At 46.1% G+C, this 17,557-nt stretch overlaps 1 protein-coding gene across 1 annotated transcript; it reads left to right on the top strand.

Moving 5' to 3' along the window:
• Positions 1-8,460: 8,460 nt before the first annotated feature.
• On the top strand, positions 8,461-12,805 carry LOC124697665 (putative HVA22-like protein g). Its single transcript, XM_047230218.1, has 7 exons — positions 8,461-8,521; positions 8,614-8,658; positions 9,536-9,634; positions 9,727-9,783; positions 9,860-9,923; positions 9,999-10,217; positions 12,039-12,805. The coding sequence occupies exons 2-7, from the start codon at positions 8,627-8,629 to the stop codon at positions 12,549-12,551; spliced, it is 984 nt and encodes a 327-aa protein (XP_047086174.1). The 5' UTR covers positions 8,461-8,521; positions 8,614-8,626; the 3' UTR covers positions 12,552-12,805.
• Positions 12,806-17,557: the final 4,752 nt, after the last annotated feature.

Raw genomic sequence — 17,557 nt, 5'->3', positions numbered from 1 at the left:
GCTACCAAAAATTGAGGTGCGGATCCGACTACCAAAAATTAGGTGCGGATCCGGCTACCAAAAACTGAGGTGCGGATCCGACTACCAAAAATAGGTGCGGATCCGGCTACCAAAAATTGAGGTGCGGATCCGACTACCAAAAATTAGTTGCGGATCCGGCTACCAAAAACTGAGGTGCGGATCCGACTACCAAAAATAGATGCGGATCCGGCTACCAAAAAATAGTTGCGGATCCGGCTACCAAATATATATAGGTGCGGATCCGGCTACCAAAAATTGAGGTGCGGATCCGACTACCAAAAAGTAGGTGCGGATCCGGCTACCAAATATATATAGGTGCGGATCCGGCTACCAAAAATTAGGTGCGGATCCGGCTACCAAAAATTAGGTGCGGATCCGACTAGTTAGCCAGATTTTCGCCATCTTTGAATTTTTTTTTTGACATAACCATATGTATGTAGCCCCCGAGCGTTGAGTCGGCTTGCTCCAAGGAGACTCGATGCTCAGAAACTTAGCCCCCAAGCGTCAAGGTGGAAATTTTTCGGTTAGTTGCTCCAAAGAGAACTTCATCGATGTAGCCCCCGAGCGCCAAGGTGAATTTACTTGAAAATCCGGCTTGGAGCTCTTAGAGTAGCTTTATCTTTATATGTGACCAAGGAATAGTGTAAATCCCAAGCATCTAGGCGGAAATTTCCAGCACTAATACTCGAAAGGAAACACACTTTTCACTTAAGATCAAAATCGCAGCCCCCGAGGGTTGGTTCCGGCTAAGCATAGCGGAATCAAGACTCAAGTTGCTTTTCCAGTTGTGCATGCTACGGATCCGCCTAACCTTATCTCATATGGATCCGGCTAGCTTCCCCTGGGCTTCTCGCGATTGCTAGGTCTGCTTGAAAACACCTTAGTTCGAGGACTGTTGAAGGTCCAAACATCATGTACCTGATATATAAACACAAAAAAAAACATATTTGCATTAAATTGTTTCTTTGATCATGTTCAATGAACAAATGTAAGGCGGAACAAAAACGGCCTTTGAACAAATGTTTTAAAGCTGAAACTATACAGACAGCTTGAACAACATAAAACTGTCAAGGCGGAAAAAACTCGACTATCTTGAACAGTTAATGTAATTTATATGTTTTAAGCAAGTGCTGGTTTATCCGTTCTTCTGGTTTATATGCTTGACTTTTCGCGAGACGGCGAACTTTAAACACAGAACATCTGCTGAGGCGATAGCGCTTAATAGCGAAACAATCAAGAACCTCAGAAACAGAGGCCGGCTTTAAGTACCGAAATGTCACTACTAAGGAATCCACATATAAACAACAGAAAACGTGTAGGCCAGAAAACTCAAGCTAACGCCCGAAGGCGGAAATTTTTGCAGCGTACTGGAGCCTTAAGCGGCAAAAACAGTACAAAGTTTTTCACGAGCGCGAGGCAAATCGTGGGAAAGATATGACCAACAGTGAAAGCGGTAAAAGACTCAGGATATGAGCAAACCAATCTTAATCTCATGATCATAAAATTTTAAGATTTTAAATATAAATAAGAACTTAGCTGTTTGGGGCCTTGGGTGTGCCGGTGTCCACCTCCGTTTGCAACCTCCAGGATGTGTGTGCCACCCTCGCCACGCCTTTCGCTGCCCATTCGCCCCTCTTCAGACACACGCTAGCGCTGCTGCTGCTCTGGATCACCTGGAAGAGCAGGAACACGATGGTGTTCGACGCGATCAGGTTATCTCCCCGCCAGACCATCTCGCTCGTCCTCAGCCACGGAGATCTCTGGCTGCATCGCCTTCCGCGACGCTCCTCGCGTCTCCCCCTGGAAACATGGCTCGCTGCTCTACGTGCGCTGTAGAAAAGGCTCTGTTGCTGTTCTTTTTGATCCTTGCACTTGTATAACCTTGATCCCCCGACCCCCCATGTACTTCTGCTCGTACTACCAATTTTAATAAAAATTACTTCAGGTGGGTTTGCCCCACCGTTGGATCGTCAAAAAAAAAAGATATCACACTCTACATCCTGCTTTTTCTCCTTCCTTTCCTTCTCCCTGCACTGTGTGAGATTGATCTCCACCTCCTTGGCCAGATCATGAATATTGAGAGCCTCCCGTTCTAGGAATCTAAGCCCATCCTCTGAATCAAGATTTGATTGCTCGGAAATCCTTTCTACCTTCTCCTCAGAAGCTGTGTCCAGGATGTTCTCCAAGATCCCATGCTTGGATGGAGCGAGGCAACAATCTTCTACATGACAAACTTGGTTTGATGATCCATGGCTGGTATGGTATGTACAGGTATCTGGTGCAAGGGAGGAGAGGGATAATGTTCCCGGAGCGAAATCAGTACATAACTGACAGTCAAGGAAAAACTTTGAAGGGTAGTTGGCTACTCCAGTTCATTTGTTTCCTCCTTGACACATATTCAGGGCTGTACTATGTCCTCAGCGCACGACTATGAGTTGTTCTTTGTTGTTTCAAACCCCTGGTCTCCCTAATATTGGCAGCCCGAACTCAGAATTCCCCGTCAGAATTTACCTTTATATCATTTCTTTCGGACAGGGATTCTGGCGCGGACATGGCAATAACGCAAGAAGTAGGGTCATTCCGGAAGCAAATTTGGTGCACATGAGCACCAGTGCTCTCACTTTTTAAAATATTTAAAAACTGTATTTTTGTGTTCCAAAAAATCATCACATTTATTTCATGAATACATACACATGTTCTGATTATTCATGCAAAGTTTCGGTAAAAATTACATTGTATTTTGACCTACAGGAAAAAAACAAATTTGTGGCTACGTATAGAGGTATATATTTGTCAGAAATTTGTCTTTTTTGTATAGGTAAAAATATAATATATTTTTCTCCAAAATTTTTACCGTACCTTCAGAATGTTTGTATGTATGTGGGTATTTAATTTCATAATTTTTGAAATCAAAAAATATGATTTTTAGAAATCAGGAGCATTGGTGCTCATGTGCCAAATACACTTTTCGGGTCATCCCCCACTTGGCTTTCAGGGGTCGTAGTTGTGGGACTGGTGATGGAGTTGCTCTTGCACCAAGCTATCTTTCTCGTCATCTTTTCTCTGGCTAAAGCACGTACGTACTAGTTACATAGCATTATCTGTTCCGAGATTAGCAGCTAGCAAAGCTAAGTGGGATAGGGGTCCTCTTGCAAAGCTGATTACATCCATGATCCGTGTAGTAAAGCTGATTGCTTACACTTTATTTTTTTGCGATGTGGTTGCCTACACATGAATACAAAAGAAAGTTTGAGCGGCATCTTTATTTAACAAAAGTAAGCAGTGATCTTGGAATCTCCCTTCAGACCTACATATATATATATATGTAATCATCATTGTATCTTCTTTACCTTCTTCTTTTAGCAACATGTATCTGCTTTAACTGGATAGAGCTAACTGACATTGATTTAAGAGACGGTGAAAGTTGTTTCGGCGACACGTGATATCCAATTTTATAATTTATGGGCGTTTTACTGCTGTATTTGAAATCATACAAACTACTTTCTCCATTCCAAGATAAGTATCGCAACTTCTTTTTTTTAGATAAAAGGCACTCAAGTGCCCAACTTTGAATTAACAAAGCCACCAACGGCGAGAACGATACAAAGTGCTGAACCCAGCTTACAAAACGACACCACACACCCACACGAACTACCGAAGAAGCTACACCCGGAAGCGTAAACAACGAGCTCAGCCAAAGCGCCTACGAAACTCGGAGAAGAGGTGGAGTCTACAGTGTCGGGCCGGAGCTCACTCGAGAGCGAGCCATTTTCACGCGCGCCTCAACGGAACTCCTCCGTCGCGAAACGCCACCGGAAGCCGACCACCACCGGGGACCAACCCACGTTGCTCACAAACCGCACCGCAGCGTCAAGGAAGCTCGACAAGGGAAGGGGCGCGGAGCAAGCCTTGCCGAAGATCGCCGAAGAATCACCTCCGTCACAACCATCAGTGAGCCTCGCGTTGTGGGTTCCAAGACAGTGTCTTCAAGAAGAGCACGACACCGGAGTGCCGCCACCGCCCGATCCGAGGATCTTGGGTTTTCACCCGGCAGTAGAGGATCGGAGATTGGCCTCACGGCGCCTTCAACAAGGGAACGCCGTCCGCGGACGCCGCCGCCGTGGCCCGAGGGCAAAGGTTTCCCTTTGGCCACCTCACCACCAACTACACCCCACATCGCTCGACTCCGCCGACCACCACGCCGCCCTCACGGCCGTGGTAACCAGCCAGACACCGCAGTCATTGGCTCGCCCGCCAACCAACATGACTCCCACCAACCGAGGCCGCCGCCCCGCGTCCCAGCCTCGCAGCTCAACGGAGAAACGGAAGAGAACGAGAAGACCTTCACGCCGAGACCACCGGCCCCCGCGCTCGGGAAGCATCGAACCCGACCGGAGAGAGCCCTTCCCGAGGATCGGTAGACCAACGCCCCCGTGGCCGCCGGCAGCACTCAGCTCGCGGGACGAAAGACGATGGCTTTGCATGGCCCCGTGCCCCCGCCGGTCCGTGCGAAGCCAACACGCCTCTCGACACCCTCACCATCACCGGCAGGCCACCGCCGCCGGCCGTGCTTGCTACCAAGGCAGCACACCGCACCTCGACCACCGCACACACCCACCGAAACGGAGATCCCGACCAAATCGGGGCCGGATCCGGGCTCGGAGAGGCCCGGGCCCCGCCGGCCCGTGAGACGCCGGATCCCGGCCGAGAGGCGGCACACGTGGTCACCGCCGGCCAAGGGGTCGACCAGCACGCCGTCGGGGCGACCACGTTCGTCCGAGCCCGCCGAGAGAGGAGCTCGCGCCGCCCGAAACCTGGAGCCGCCGGGGCCGCTCCGCGAGGCGACCGCCGCCACGAGCACGCCAGGGATGCGCCGTCTCCACGCCGACGCCGAGGGTCCGCGCCGCCGCGCCCGACGCCTAGCGCGGCGCCCTCACCGGCCGTGGGTGGCCCGCGCCGCCACCACCGCGCGAGGGAAGGGGCCCCGCCGCCGCCGGCGCCGAGACGGGCTTGCCCGCGACGCCCTCGCGGCGGCGAGGCGGAGGTAGGCAGGGGGCTTGGAGAGGCGCCGCCACGGGCTCCCGGCCGCTCGCGGGAGCGGCGCGAGAGCGCTAGGTCTGAATGAGGCGCGATACTGATGTATCTCACTAAAAATGCATCTAGATACATAATCAGGCTTAAGTTAAAAAAAAGCTACTAATCGTGATTGGACAACTAGTGATGATTAGAGAGAACCAATCTTAACCAAATGGTAAGAAGCGTGTTTGTGCCATACGTCTGTCAGGGTTTGACGACAACAAAACAATTGCTAAGTAGCTTGTTCAAATGATCTTGGAACCTTTACAAATTCAGCCAATTTGAGTATATTACAAATTGAACGAGTGAAAGTGTAGTTTTCGTTAGTCGGTCTCTTTGCCATAAGCTTTGTAATATGATGTTTGTAGAAATACGGTTGCGAGGCTATTCTTTTTTTGAGTAATGAAATATGTTGATTTCAGTGCCATCCATGACGTTGCTGACTAACACTTAAACCACCTGTCCCCTCACCTACCCATCACGATCCCAAAGGCCGGCCCATGTATATCAAGCAAAAATTATGAGAATCAGACTATCGGCACGTACAGATGAGGGAAAAAGAACGCACAGCAGTCCGCTGTCCCTCTCCTACTAAAAGAGAGAGTGGGATATGAATAGTAGATGGCCTCACTACACTAGTCGACGGCTTATATGTTGCATGTTGGATTCGTGCTATCCACGCGAATAGTTCATAGTTTCATACCATTGCGGTATCCTGCCATCAATTGGTTCATCCAATATTCATGTTACTTGCAGTTGTTCGTTTAGCTCTGGTAATTTCTTTCCGGAATAACCCAATGCCACCAAAGGTTACTAGATTTAGCACTGACAGAAGAAGCAAACAGGGAGAACCAGCCCATGCACGGCAGTCATGGCCTCATGGGATACCATCCAAAGAAAGCCAGAACGTGCTCACGTGCATCCTCTTTCAGCCGCATGCTATGAAATGGCAGCATACCGGAGTGAGTCCCGTGTCTAGCTAGGAATGAAAACCGAGTAGAAATAGACAAAACCGATCGAGTGGCCCCACATTTATTTTTCATATTATGTTATGGATGCAGAAACAAATATAGAAACGTCAAGAACAAAAACAGAAGCAAATGCAGTTACATACCAGGACACGGAGCTATGCACATATTTGCCGGAACCAAACGAACCCTTGAATCAACGGTGGAGCCTGAGCACGAACTCTATGGAGTCAGATTTAATATGTGGGATCAGACAAGTAGTTTTGTACAGATTTTCTTACTATTATTATTATTTTTAACTGTGTATTAAGAGGTTTTGCCAAAAAAAAAACAGTGGAGTCCGCTGACCAAACAACTTGTACATGGATCTGCCACTACCTTAATCATGCAAAATATCTCAAGCATCCAAGCAAACCAACAAATTTGTTTCCCCAATTCCAGCACTATGCTCGATTTATTAGGGAACATGAAAAAGGTTGAACCTTGAAGCCTCCTCGAATGCATGAATGAATTGCATCGTCGCCAGTCTTGGGATTAGACGCTTTGGAAGTTCGGCTTGACAATGACATGTTATGAGCATGTTGGATTGGCTCATGTACATTAACCCTAAAATGAAAACTCCATATTAGCCAGAAAACATATTTTGTTTCACGGAAAAAAAATGTTGTTTCATTTTCGTTTCCACCAAAGTTTCCATTTATGTTTTGCGAAATTTCTTTTTTTCCTTTTCCATATTTCTACTCCATTTTTCATGAAAAAGTCGGGAACTTTTCCCACTCCTATGTCTAGCAAGTAGCAACCACCCTCCCAACCTAAAGGGCTAGCTTTGTCGAACGATTGATTGAACAACAACTGTTTTTTCCCCGCAAAGAAGAACAACATCCGTATTTCCTTGGCACAACAGATCATCCCAGCCGTTCACGCAGCCTGGGAAAATGTGTTGGTTGTGGCGGGATTTGATTGGTAACGGCCGTCAATAGCGAGACGTCTGTGGTGACTTCGTCAATCTCAAAACCCGTCGGATGAGTTTTTGAACTCAATTTTTTAAAGGTGCTCACACAGGTAAGTTGTACGAGCATACGTTCATAGGAGTAAACATATATACATATTTATAGGAGTAAACATATATACATATTTATGAGCATATGCGTGTTTCACTAGGTGAAATTAGTTTTTTTTTAGATGAACTAGGCGAAATTGGTGACGTGAAGCGCGCATGTGCACGGGCAGAAGGCGAAAGTAGATCCATGCCCACGTTGCGTCTTGGGAGCTTGTGGATCCAGTGGTCACGTCCCGGTACCGGCGGCACCTACGTACGTGCAGCGCTGCAGCCTGCAGATCGATGATCGATCGATCGATCGACCACCAACAACCGCTGTGTCCCTCCTGTCTGTCCGGCGTACTACCTAGTACGGCTGGCAGTCCATCCATCTACGCACAACCGCATCTATCTCTGCTGATCTGCGCCGTGCCCCCAAAGCTCCATCTTTCTGATCTGTTTACTCTACCCGCTCGCTTAACCACTTTGGCACTAGGGTGAGTGCTTTTTAGCCCTTTGCGGATCGGACCTAGTGCAAGGTTAAAGCTAGTAACTAAAGCACGAGCACCTCAATGTGTTTGCTTGGATCCTATGCAACAGCTCACTCGAAAATGCATGAGGTGAGATTGGTACCATGATTGATCACAGGATTACCAGACCCCAAGGGGATGGTGGTGCCGGTGGAACCGCATCTGGGTGATCTTTTTCATGTTTTCAGAAAGCATCTGAATAATTACGAAAATGATGATTAAATCGGTGACAATCAGTCAATCATTAAGATATGATATCCCTGCTACTAGTTCCTGGAGCATGATAATGCTAGCTACGCTCGCAATAAAACGGGTGGATTATTATCTCGGGCTCAACTACTAGGTCATCACATTTATTTTCTCTTAAATTTTTCTACAGAGTTTGAATTTTTCTAAAGAGTTCTCCGGCGGGCTGATGCAACGGCTGGATAAGGAGGAAAGGTGCGTACGGGGAGAATGAAGCACAACAGTATAATACGGTACATACATGCTCCTACATACACGAGTATATATAAAAGTACGCATGGTTGAAACCCTACCCGAGGGAGCGAGACAGGGGGCAATAACGACTAGTTTAAGAAATGGTCTCAGGGTAGAGATCCGCCTATTATAACCCGGTAAAATAAGGAAAGAATCGCGGGTTGGAGGCGGAGCCGACGGCGGACGTGCTCTCCTCGCCTCGCCTCTTCTTCTCCTCCTCCGGCCCTCCCTCCCTCCCTCCCCGCATTCCCGCATTGCGGCTAGTATATTTAGCCGCCGCCGCCGAACAGGGATAGAACCTAGAGGCAGGAGGGGGACGACGCGCACGCGAGCGAGCACCCGGCCGTCGCCACCGCCGTCTCCGGCCGTTCCCCCGTCGCCATCCGTCCAGATCCCTCTTCAGCCAGGTTTTGTTTTCTTTGCGGTTCCTCCGATTCGTTCTTGCGGTTGCCTGTCGGCGACGTCCTCTGATTTGTGCTCTGGATCTGGCTGCGCGCAGGCGGTCGGACAAGATGATGGGCGGCTTCCTCTCCAGGATCCTCCTGTAAGCGCTACTGCCCCTCCTCCGCTGAATCTTTCAAATGTGGTCCTGGCGGTTTGGCATTTTCAGTTTGGCAACCGATTCAGGGCATGGGTGTGCAGTTATCTTTTAAACCAGATGCATGGGCATCCATTCGTAAGGAGGGCTAGCGTAATTTGGTTCATTTCCTTCATCCGTGATACTACTCCGTACTATATATTTTTTTCGAGAAAACAAATCGGAAGATGCCTTCCTTCGTGTCGATTTGTCAACCTTCTTCCCCGGCGTGAAATAAGGGCACGACGACTCGTACAAAATTCAAAAATATGTGATAGCAGTACTACATGTTTATTGCTCTCGAGGTCGAGGAGCATGGGGGAAATTTTTCAATACGTTGCACAACGGTCAAATGTTCTCTTCGTTTATTCTTATGCACGTTGGTTCTTTTTCAAGATTCTTGTCTGCTAGTCCGTTTATAGAAATGCTCACGAATGGATAACGGATTTTTGGCAAATTGATTCAGTTTGGTTTTCTACCAGTTAATCTGAAACTCAGCTTTCGTGCTTGATTTTTTTGACAAAAAATATAACCGACATTATGTCGTCCTCAGACATCTTTTGTCGAGATCTGCCACCGTATTAGTCCTTGTTTGTGTGTGCGTCTCGTAAACAGTCAAGCTCTTTCTTGTAAGTGATTTATCCATTACAGCATACCGAGATGCTAAAATTCAGTGCATCTTCACAATGGCTAATATTTCCATTTTGAGGATTATTGTAGAGCGGATCAAGTGTAAATTAAAATAATGTTTTCTTTTAAGTAAGATCAAGTGGAAGAAGAACTCGATAATAAGGCACAAACATTTCATTTATGTTCTGATCTTTGATACACATCTTACATGTAGGTTGGTCTTTGGCTACGCCTATCCTGCATATGAGTGCTACAAGACTGTTGAACTGAACAAGCCTGAGATCGAGCAGCTCATATTCTGGTGTCAATACTGGTAAGGTGGTTCCTTCAGTTGTATCATTACAAGTTCACAACATTATCCAAGGGAAATAATCTTGAAAATTTTGATCTGTTTCTCGTGTCTAGGATTTTAGTTGCTCTTATGACAGTTTTGGAGAGGTTTGGAGATTTGACGATCTCATGGTAAGACCACCAATGGTTGCATTTTTTCATCAGGAGTTCTTTGAACAGTCCCTAACATTAGTTCCTCATGTTGAAGGCTACCATTTTACTCCGAGGCAAAGCTCTTGTTCTTTATTTACTTGTGGTACCCTAGGACAAAGGTACTCTATTTGCCACTTGCAGCTTTCATTCTACAGATTACTCTGCACATTTAACTGATCTGTGCTTTGTTGCAGGGAACTACCTACATTTATGGCACCTTCTTCAAGCCATATATTTCACAGCATGAGAATGAAATCGACCGTAATTTGCTTGAATTGAGAGCTCGGGCCAGCGATGTAGTTGTCGTTTATTTCCAGAAGGCTGCTTCTGCAGGACAGAGTACCTTCTTTGAAGTTCTGAAGTATGTTGCTTCACAGTCACCATCCCAGAAATCAAAACAACAACGTTCTCAGGTGCGAATTTTAGAGACTATAATATGTTTCTTTCAGGCAATGCGATTTAGTATTGGGCCAATTGATGTTTTTTCACCTGGGGATATTTAATGCCTGCATGCTTATGCAGTTGCCGTAGCTCAAGTTTCTGTTGCGCTTCTAAAGCAAACTCATTAGTTATATTTTTATGCATGATGCCTTTAGTACCCTCACCAATATGATATTGTAGAGTTTCCAATTTGTGGACTAAGATAGTATGTGGAGTTACTCTTAGAAGAAGAATCAATTATGTACTAGTGCATTGGTTATTGTATATGCTAAAAGATCTTCTTTGACTGCTTCTGCCATAAATAGAAGAAAAATGAAAAGAACAAATTTTACTGCAATCCACCTCTCTAATGTTGAAACCTTATGAAGCACCAATCTTATAATCACTGAACAGCCATTGCATGAATTTTGAAGTCATGCTTAGTTTGTAAAAGTATGCAAGCATATAACCCTGAGAAAGTGAGAAGTTCCTGCCTTCTTTGTTTGTAGTTAGTACACATAGTGTTCAAGCTAAACCGTTTGACGATATTACCATCTCTAAACCTCTTTATGAATTCCTAGGTCTTATTATTTTATGTTTTGTACATTGCATGATAAAAAAATGTTGTTCATCATGTTATATGGTTGTATATTATCTCTGTTTTTCATGATAACATGAAGATAAGTCAAGTGTTTTAGCACCACAAGTTCATTTAAGTTTACAGCTGATATTGGTGAGTAGTTTAGGAACACTTAAGTTTTTACAACTATGTAAAACACATCCCTTTTGGATTAATAACAGTGAACCAAACTGTTGCTGATCTCATGTCAAAAAAAAACTGTTGCTGATCTGTATCCTAGAATGCTGCGAAAAGTGCAGGACCATCATTCTCTTGAGCTTAAGTGTGCTGATTAGTATGCTCATGGTTGCTACCATCTGATATCTAAATTTGCACTGAACTACAGTTTAACCATCTAATATATGCAGAATCTGTCATATCATATACTTGATAGTTCTATTTGCTGGTAAGATGATAGCATATTGTCCTATTTCATTGCCCCTCTTTCGAGTTCAGAAGTATTTTACTATTTCATGTCTGCCATCTGCTGGCACATGTCTAAACCGTCTTTTCGTTTGAAATCAGAAGCGTGCTAATATCTTAGGGCTGAGTTTACGGTTTGTTGGGCTGTGTTGTATTTTGAACTACCTACAGGAAAGAATGTCGTAAAAAAATTGATGTTCTTATTTAAAAGTGGGTTGGTTGTCCTCTGGCATTTCATCTCATTTGTCCTGAGAAACACATTAACAAATCTGTGTCGAACTGATTTGGAAAATATAGGAAACACCCAAATATTTAAAAAGTGGCTCTAGCAAATGAAATTATCGTAATCTATCTTAATGTCAAATGGAGCCTATTCAAGGCTTGATAGTAGTTCAATCCTGCATGCGGCACCATGTACTAATGTTAATTTCAGAAAGCTCATTTACTAATGTTGAACTCAGAAAGTTGCGCCATTTGAGCTTTCCTTCTGTATGTTGTACAAACTAATGCACAAGAAATCAAGAAGGATTTTCATGTGGCATGGCGGATGGTTGTTAGCAGAAGATTTCTTTTTTTTTGGATAATTTTGGGCTGGTCTAGCTGTGTCTCGGAAACTTATCAGTTTCAGATAGTCACATGATGTTTGTGCTTATATACACCCGTCTTGGAAGTTATACTGAGATATGTTTGTGCTTTCCACATACTATATGTTTGTGCTTTCCATTAAATTGTCAAATGTCGTTATACTGAGATATGTTTTTATTTCCTTTAGGAACCACAGCAGCCACAACAACAGCAACCGCAACCTCAGGTACAGCAGCAACAGCAATCACAAAGACAAGGCCCGCCTGTTATGCGCAGAGCAGCATCTATTGCTGCTCGGCAAGCAGCGATGGCACAGCAAGCTCAGGAGACCAAGCCTCTTTCCCCCAAGATCAAGCGTCAAGCATCTGCGAAAGCTGGTCCAGTGGCATCCACGAAACCTGTCGCAGCTGCATCTGCAGCAAAACCTGACGATAACACTAAGAAAAGTGAGGCAAAACCTGCGGTCGAACTAGTGCCTGTCTCAGCTGCTGATGCTGATGTACCAAAGCCTGAGCCTAGGGTTCAGCCAACCCCTGAACCCGAAGCAGATGATGACGTTGTTGATGAGGTTGACGATGATGCTGTAGAGGGCGCTGAAGAGCTTGAGCCTTCATTAGAAGAGGAGACTGTGATGGAGGAGACCATCCGCGTGACACGTGCCAAGCTAAGGAGGCGCGCTGCCGCTGAGGCTTCTGCATGAAAATTAGCCGCAAAGCATTCTTTCTTTGCACATTGGGTTGCTCTTTTTTCTCGAGCCTTAGAATGTCACGTTGTTTGGTGTTGGTCCAAAGTCCAATTGATCGTTCTGTTCCAGAGTTGTCATCTTTTCTGTTCCTTTCTTCTTGCTGTTGTTCTCGCTAGCCTGGCTCTGTGCTTGGAAGTTGTAAATATCACTGGCATATGTATATACAGATTGTTGGCATGTGCTATGTGCATCTATCTTGATTCTTGAGACGTCCCGTGTGTTATGTTTCTTCGGTGTGGTAGGTTGTGAGTTGTGACTGCCGTATGCACTGCATAGTTCACATTCTCCTAGTGCGATTGATAACCCGTTGTGTTCCTAAATATAAGATGTAAAGATGTTCTAGCAGTCTAAATTGAACTTAATGCTAGAAATGACTACTCAAAAAGGAAAGGAGTGCCTTTGGTAGCTTGCATGGTACTTAGCTAGGCCCGGTGGAAACGAAAAACGGGTGTTTCGATTTTCGGAGGGGGTGTGCATTGTGACCAACACTGGTGTCAAAGCACTCTCTTAGCTTTCCGTTACCTCCTCCATTAGCCCCCAACCAAGATTCACATCCCCCCTTCGACATCGTCGGCGGCGGGGATGCAGATCTACCACTATGATAGATTCCTTGTACTCTCGCACCGTCAACTCGCCGTCCTCGTCTTCTTGGTCTTCGACACCATACCCGTGTCACAATGTGCAGGTAAGAGAAGGGCCAATCTCCTTCGCCGACTCCTCTCCATCATCTGCCATGGCAGAGGTAAACGACATTGTTCTACTCTACTGTCTGACCTAGTGGTACATCCATTTACCTAGAACTCCGTAGGATCGATTTGGCCATTCCAAATCGTAGATCAATTTGATAAGGACGACCACATCCAGGTTTTGCATCACGCCACAACACTCATCATTGTCATTCAGGTCTGGATCTTGTTGCTGCACAAGAGAGCAATCAAGCGTGCTGTCTTAGTCACCTACAGTCCAATGTTATTACGAGATCAGGAGAGGATGGCAAACTTGAACTACATCTACAATTGCAATGATGTAGATGTTAGCCAATGCTTCGAATGAGAAGAGACCCTTTCTATGCACTTGTCAAAACATTCAGGGAGAGGGGATTGCTTCAAGATAGCATCCACACTTATGTGTAAGAACAAGTAGCCATGTTTCTTCACGATGTGTATCATAACCAGAGGTTTAGAGTGATCCATAGCATATTCATGCGATCAATGGAGACTATTTCTCGCTACTTCCAGCAGTGTTGTTGTTTGCAGTTGAAGAGCTTAGTGGCAAAATAATCAAGCCACCATCAAAGAACAGTTGCAGATGGTGGCCATATTTCAGGGCAAGCACAAATTATATTCTTTCATTTCATTGCACGAGTGTTATGGTTAGAAATGTGACTATCTCTTCGTTGCTTCAGAAGATTGCATTGGAGCTACCGATGGTACTCATGTGATAGCAAGGGTTCCCAAAAAAACATTCTTAAACGTTCAGGATGAGGAAGCATTACACCAGCCAGAATGTGCTAGCTGATGTGGATTTCTATCTGAAGTTCACCTGTGTGCTAGCTGGTACGGAGGGTTGTGCTCATGGTGCAAGCATCCTAGCTAGCAGCATGACTAGGCATGATGAGTTAAAAATCCCTAAAGGTAAGTTCTACTTGGAGGATGCTGGATATGCATGCCGGCTTGGGATTCTTTCACCCTTCAGAAAAACAAGGTACCATCTCAACGAGTTCAAAGCAAGGAACATGCCCCAAAATGCTAAAGAGTTGTTCAATCTAAGACACTCAATCCTTAGTCCTTAGAGTCACCATTGAGAGGGTTTTGTTGCTTTGAAGAATATGTTAAGGTCCTTGACAAAAAATCCTTCCACACTCACAAGGATCAAGTTAAGCTGGTACTTGCCTGTTGCATTATACACAACTGGATCTTCGCTTGGGGAGAAGATGGCTACTTTACAAAAACTATTGTGCCTAATGAAGTTTAGACCGACCATGGTGTGGATCAGGGGACAATGAAGCATGCAACAATAAGAGGCTGGAGTGGGCAAGCGCAACGTGGTAGGATAGAGCTAACACCATCATCTGAGAATAAGAGGCTGGTACTAATGTAAGTAGTATGGAAATGTCACCAGTAGAGAGAACATGTGACCGCAACCATTGCATGCATGCTACCAAACATCTAATGTTGCATCGCCAATGCCATTTGGGGTAGGCTACACGCAAGCAATCACCGAGAGCTTTTTTCCCCTTAGTTATACAAACCAGGCTACCAAATAAATCACAAAAAAAACCGACCCCGAGCTCGTCTGAAACACGCTGTAAGAACAAGTCCTTTACCCCATGTGTAGTTTTGGTAATTGATGACAATCCCTATGGACTAACGGTTGCATTGAGAATCAATCTTAGGTCAAGTCCATAGTCATTGTTGGACTCAAGGTTGTAAGATGGAGAAGACGGAGGACATGATGGAGATGGTGTCGAAGGAAGACGGCGTAGAAGATGAAGAGAGAAGATGGCATTGAAGATGAATGAAGACGGTGGCGTGTATGTTGGAGGAAGACGGTGGTGGCTGATACGTCTCCGACGTATCAATAATTTCTTATGTTCCATGCCACATTATTGATGATATCTACATGTTTTATACACATTATATGTCGTATTTATGCAATTTCCGGCACTAACCTATTAACGAGATGCCGAAGAGCCAGTTGCTGTTTTCTGCTGTTTTTGGTTTCAGAAATCCTAGTAAGGAAATATTCTCGGAATTGGACGAAATCAACGCCCAGGTGCCTATTTTGCCACGAAGCTTCCAGAAGACTGAAGACGTAACGAAGTGGGGCGACGAGGCGGCGACACGCCAGGGCGGCGCGGCCTGGGCCCGGGCCGCACAGCCCTGGTGTGTGGGCCCCTCGCGTCGCCTCTTGACCTGCCCTTCCGTCTACAAATAGTCTTCGTCGCGAAACCCCCAGTACCGAGAGCCACGATATGGAAAACCTTCCAGAGACGCCGACGCCGCCAATCCCATCTCGGGGGATTCAGGAGATCGCCTCCGGCACCCTGCCGGAGAGGGGAATCATCTCCCGGAGGACTCTTCACCGCCATGGTCGCCTCCGGAGTGATGAGTGAGTAGTTCACCCCTGGACTATGGGTCCATAGCGGTAGCTAGATGGTCGTCTTCTCCTCATTGTGCTTCACCGTTGGATCTTGTGAGCTGCCTAACATGATCAAGATCATCTATCCGTAATACTATATGTTGTGTTTGTCGGGATCCGATGGATAGAGAATACTATGTTATGTTGATTATCAATCTATTACCTATGTGTTGTTTATGATCTTGCATGCTCTCCGTTATTAGTAGAGGCTCGGCCAAGTTTTTGCTCTTAACTCCAAGAGGGAGTATTTATGCTCGATAGTGGGTTCATGCCTCCATTAAATGCGGGACAAGTGATGAGAAAGTTCTAAGGTTGTGGATGTGCTTGTTGCCACTAGGGATAAAACATTGATGCTATGTCCGAGGATGTAGTTATTGATTACATTACGCACCATACTTAATGCAATTGTCCGTTGTTTACAACTTAATACCGGAAGGGGTTCGGATGATAACCTCGAAGGTGGACTTTTTAGGCATAGATGCATGTCTGGATAGCGGTCTATGTACTTTGTCGTAATGCCCAATTAAATCTCACAATATTCATCATATCATGTATGTGCATGGTCATGCCTTCTCTATTTGTCAATTGCTCGACTGTAATTTGTTCACCCAACATGCTATTTATCTTATGGGAGAGACACCTCTAGTGAACTGTGGACCCCGGTCCATTCTTTCATATTTAATACAATTTGCTGCAATACTTGTTTTACTGTTTTCTGCAAACAATCATCATCCACACTATACATCTAATCCTTTGTTACAGCAAGCCGGTGAGATTGACAACCTCGCTGTTTCGTTGGGGCAAAGTACTTTGGTTGTGTTGTGCAGGTTCCACGTTGGCGCCGGAATCCCGGTGTTGCGCCGCACTACATCCCGCCGCCATCAACCTTCAACGTGCTTCTTGGCTCCTACTGGTTCGATAAACCTTGGTTTCTTACTGAGGGAAAACTTGCCGCTGTACGCATCACACCTTCCTCTTGGGGTTCCCAACGGACGCGTGCTATACGCGTATCAGTGGCATGGACAAGGGTGAAGACGGAGCTTGGCGACTCGAGAAGAACGCGCAAGGACTAGGTTTGTGCTCGATAGGATAGTGGGCCGTATCATCGGAGAGAGCTCAAACCTTGCATGCATTGCATCGCGTTCTTGGTTCTTCTTTGTTCTTATGCATGAAACGGATTTCGGTTGCATCGCGTATTGCACGCGACAGAGTGATGATTTTCTCGATATATCGTATTGAGAGGTTACACCTCTATGACCATGAGAAAATCATCACTCACTCTTTTCCATGATTTCATCATGTGAGAAGGTAGCTCTTGTCGCCCTCTTTCCAACAAAACTGGTTTCATGTCATTCGGAGTTTTCTACCTCAAGTTATGATTTTTAGAGTGCATCTTATTTGAAAAAGAAAAAGAAAACGCCTTTTGGGCCGGGCGGTACTACCGCTATCAATACCGGTCCAAGTACCGCCCGAGCGATTTTGCTTACTGGACGCACAGCGGTACCAGGCCGGTAGTACCGTAACTCAGTTACGGTACCAGGCCGGTACCAGGCCCGGTAGTACCGCTGGCCCATCTTCTTCCCCATCTGGCCTGTTTTCTTTTTCTCCTCTTTTCGCTTTGGGCCGCGCCGACACAGCCCGCACGCACACACTCGCCGCGCCACGCCCTCGCTCGCCCAGGCCGCGCCACTGCTCGCCTCGATCGCCTCGCCCACGCCAAGCACGCGATCCCGCGCCGCTCCTCGCTCGCTCGACGCGGGAGACGGGCACCGCGTTGACCCACGCACCCGACCGCCTCGTGGCCCGTGCCGCTCCCGCGC

This window comes from Lolium rigidum, chromosome 3 (genome assembly GCF_022539505.1).
Source record: "Lolium rigidum isolate FL_2022 chromosome 3, APGP_CSIRO_Lrig_0.1, whole genome shotgun sequence".
Lineage (NCBI taxonomy): Eukaryota > Viridiplantae > Streptophyta > Magnoliopsida > Poales > Poaceae > Lolium > Lolium rigidum.
The sequence above is the reverse complement of the archived record's forward strand: the minus strand, read 5'-3'. Positions and strand labels throughout refer to the sequence as shown.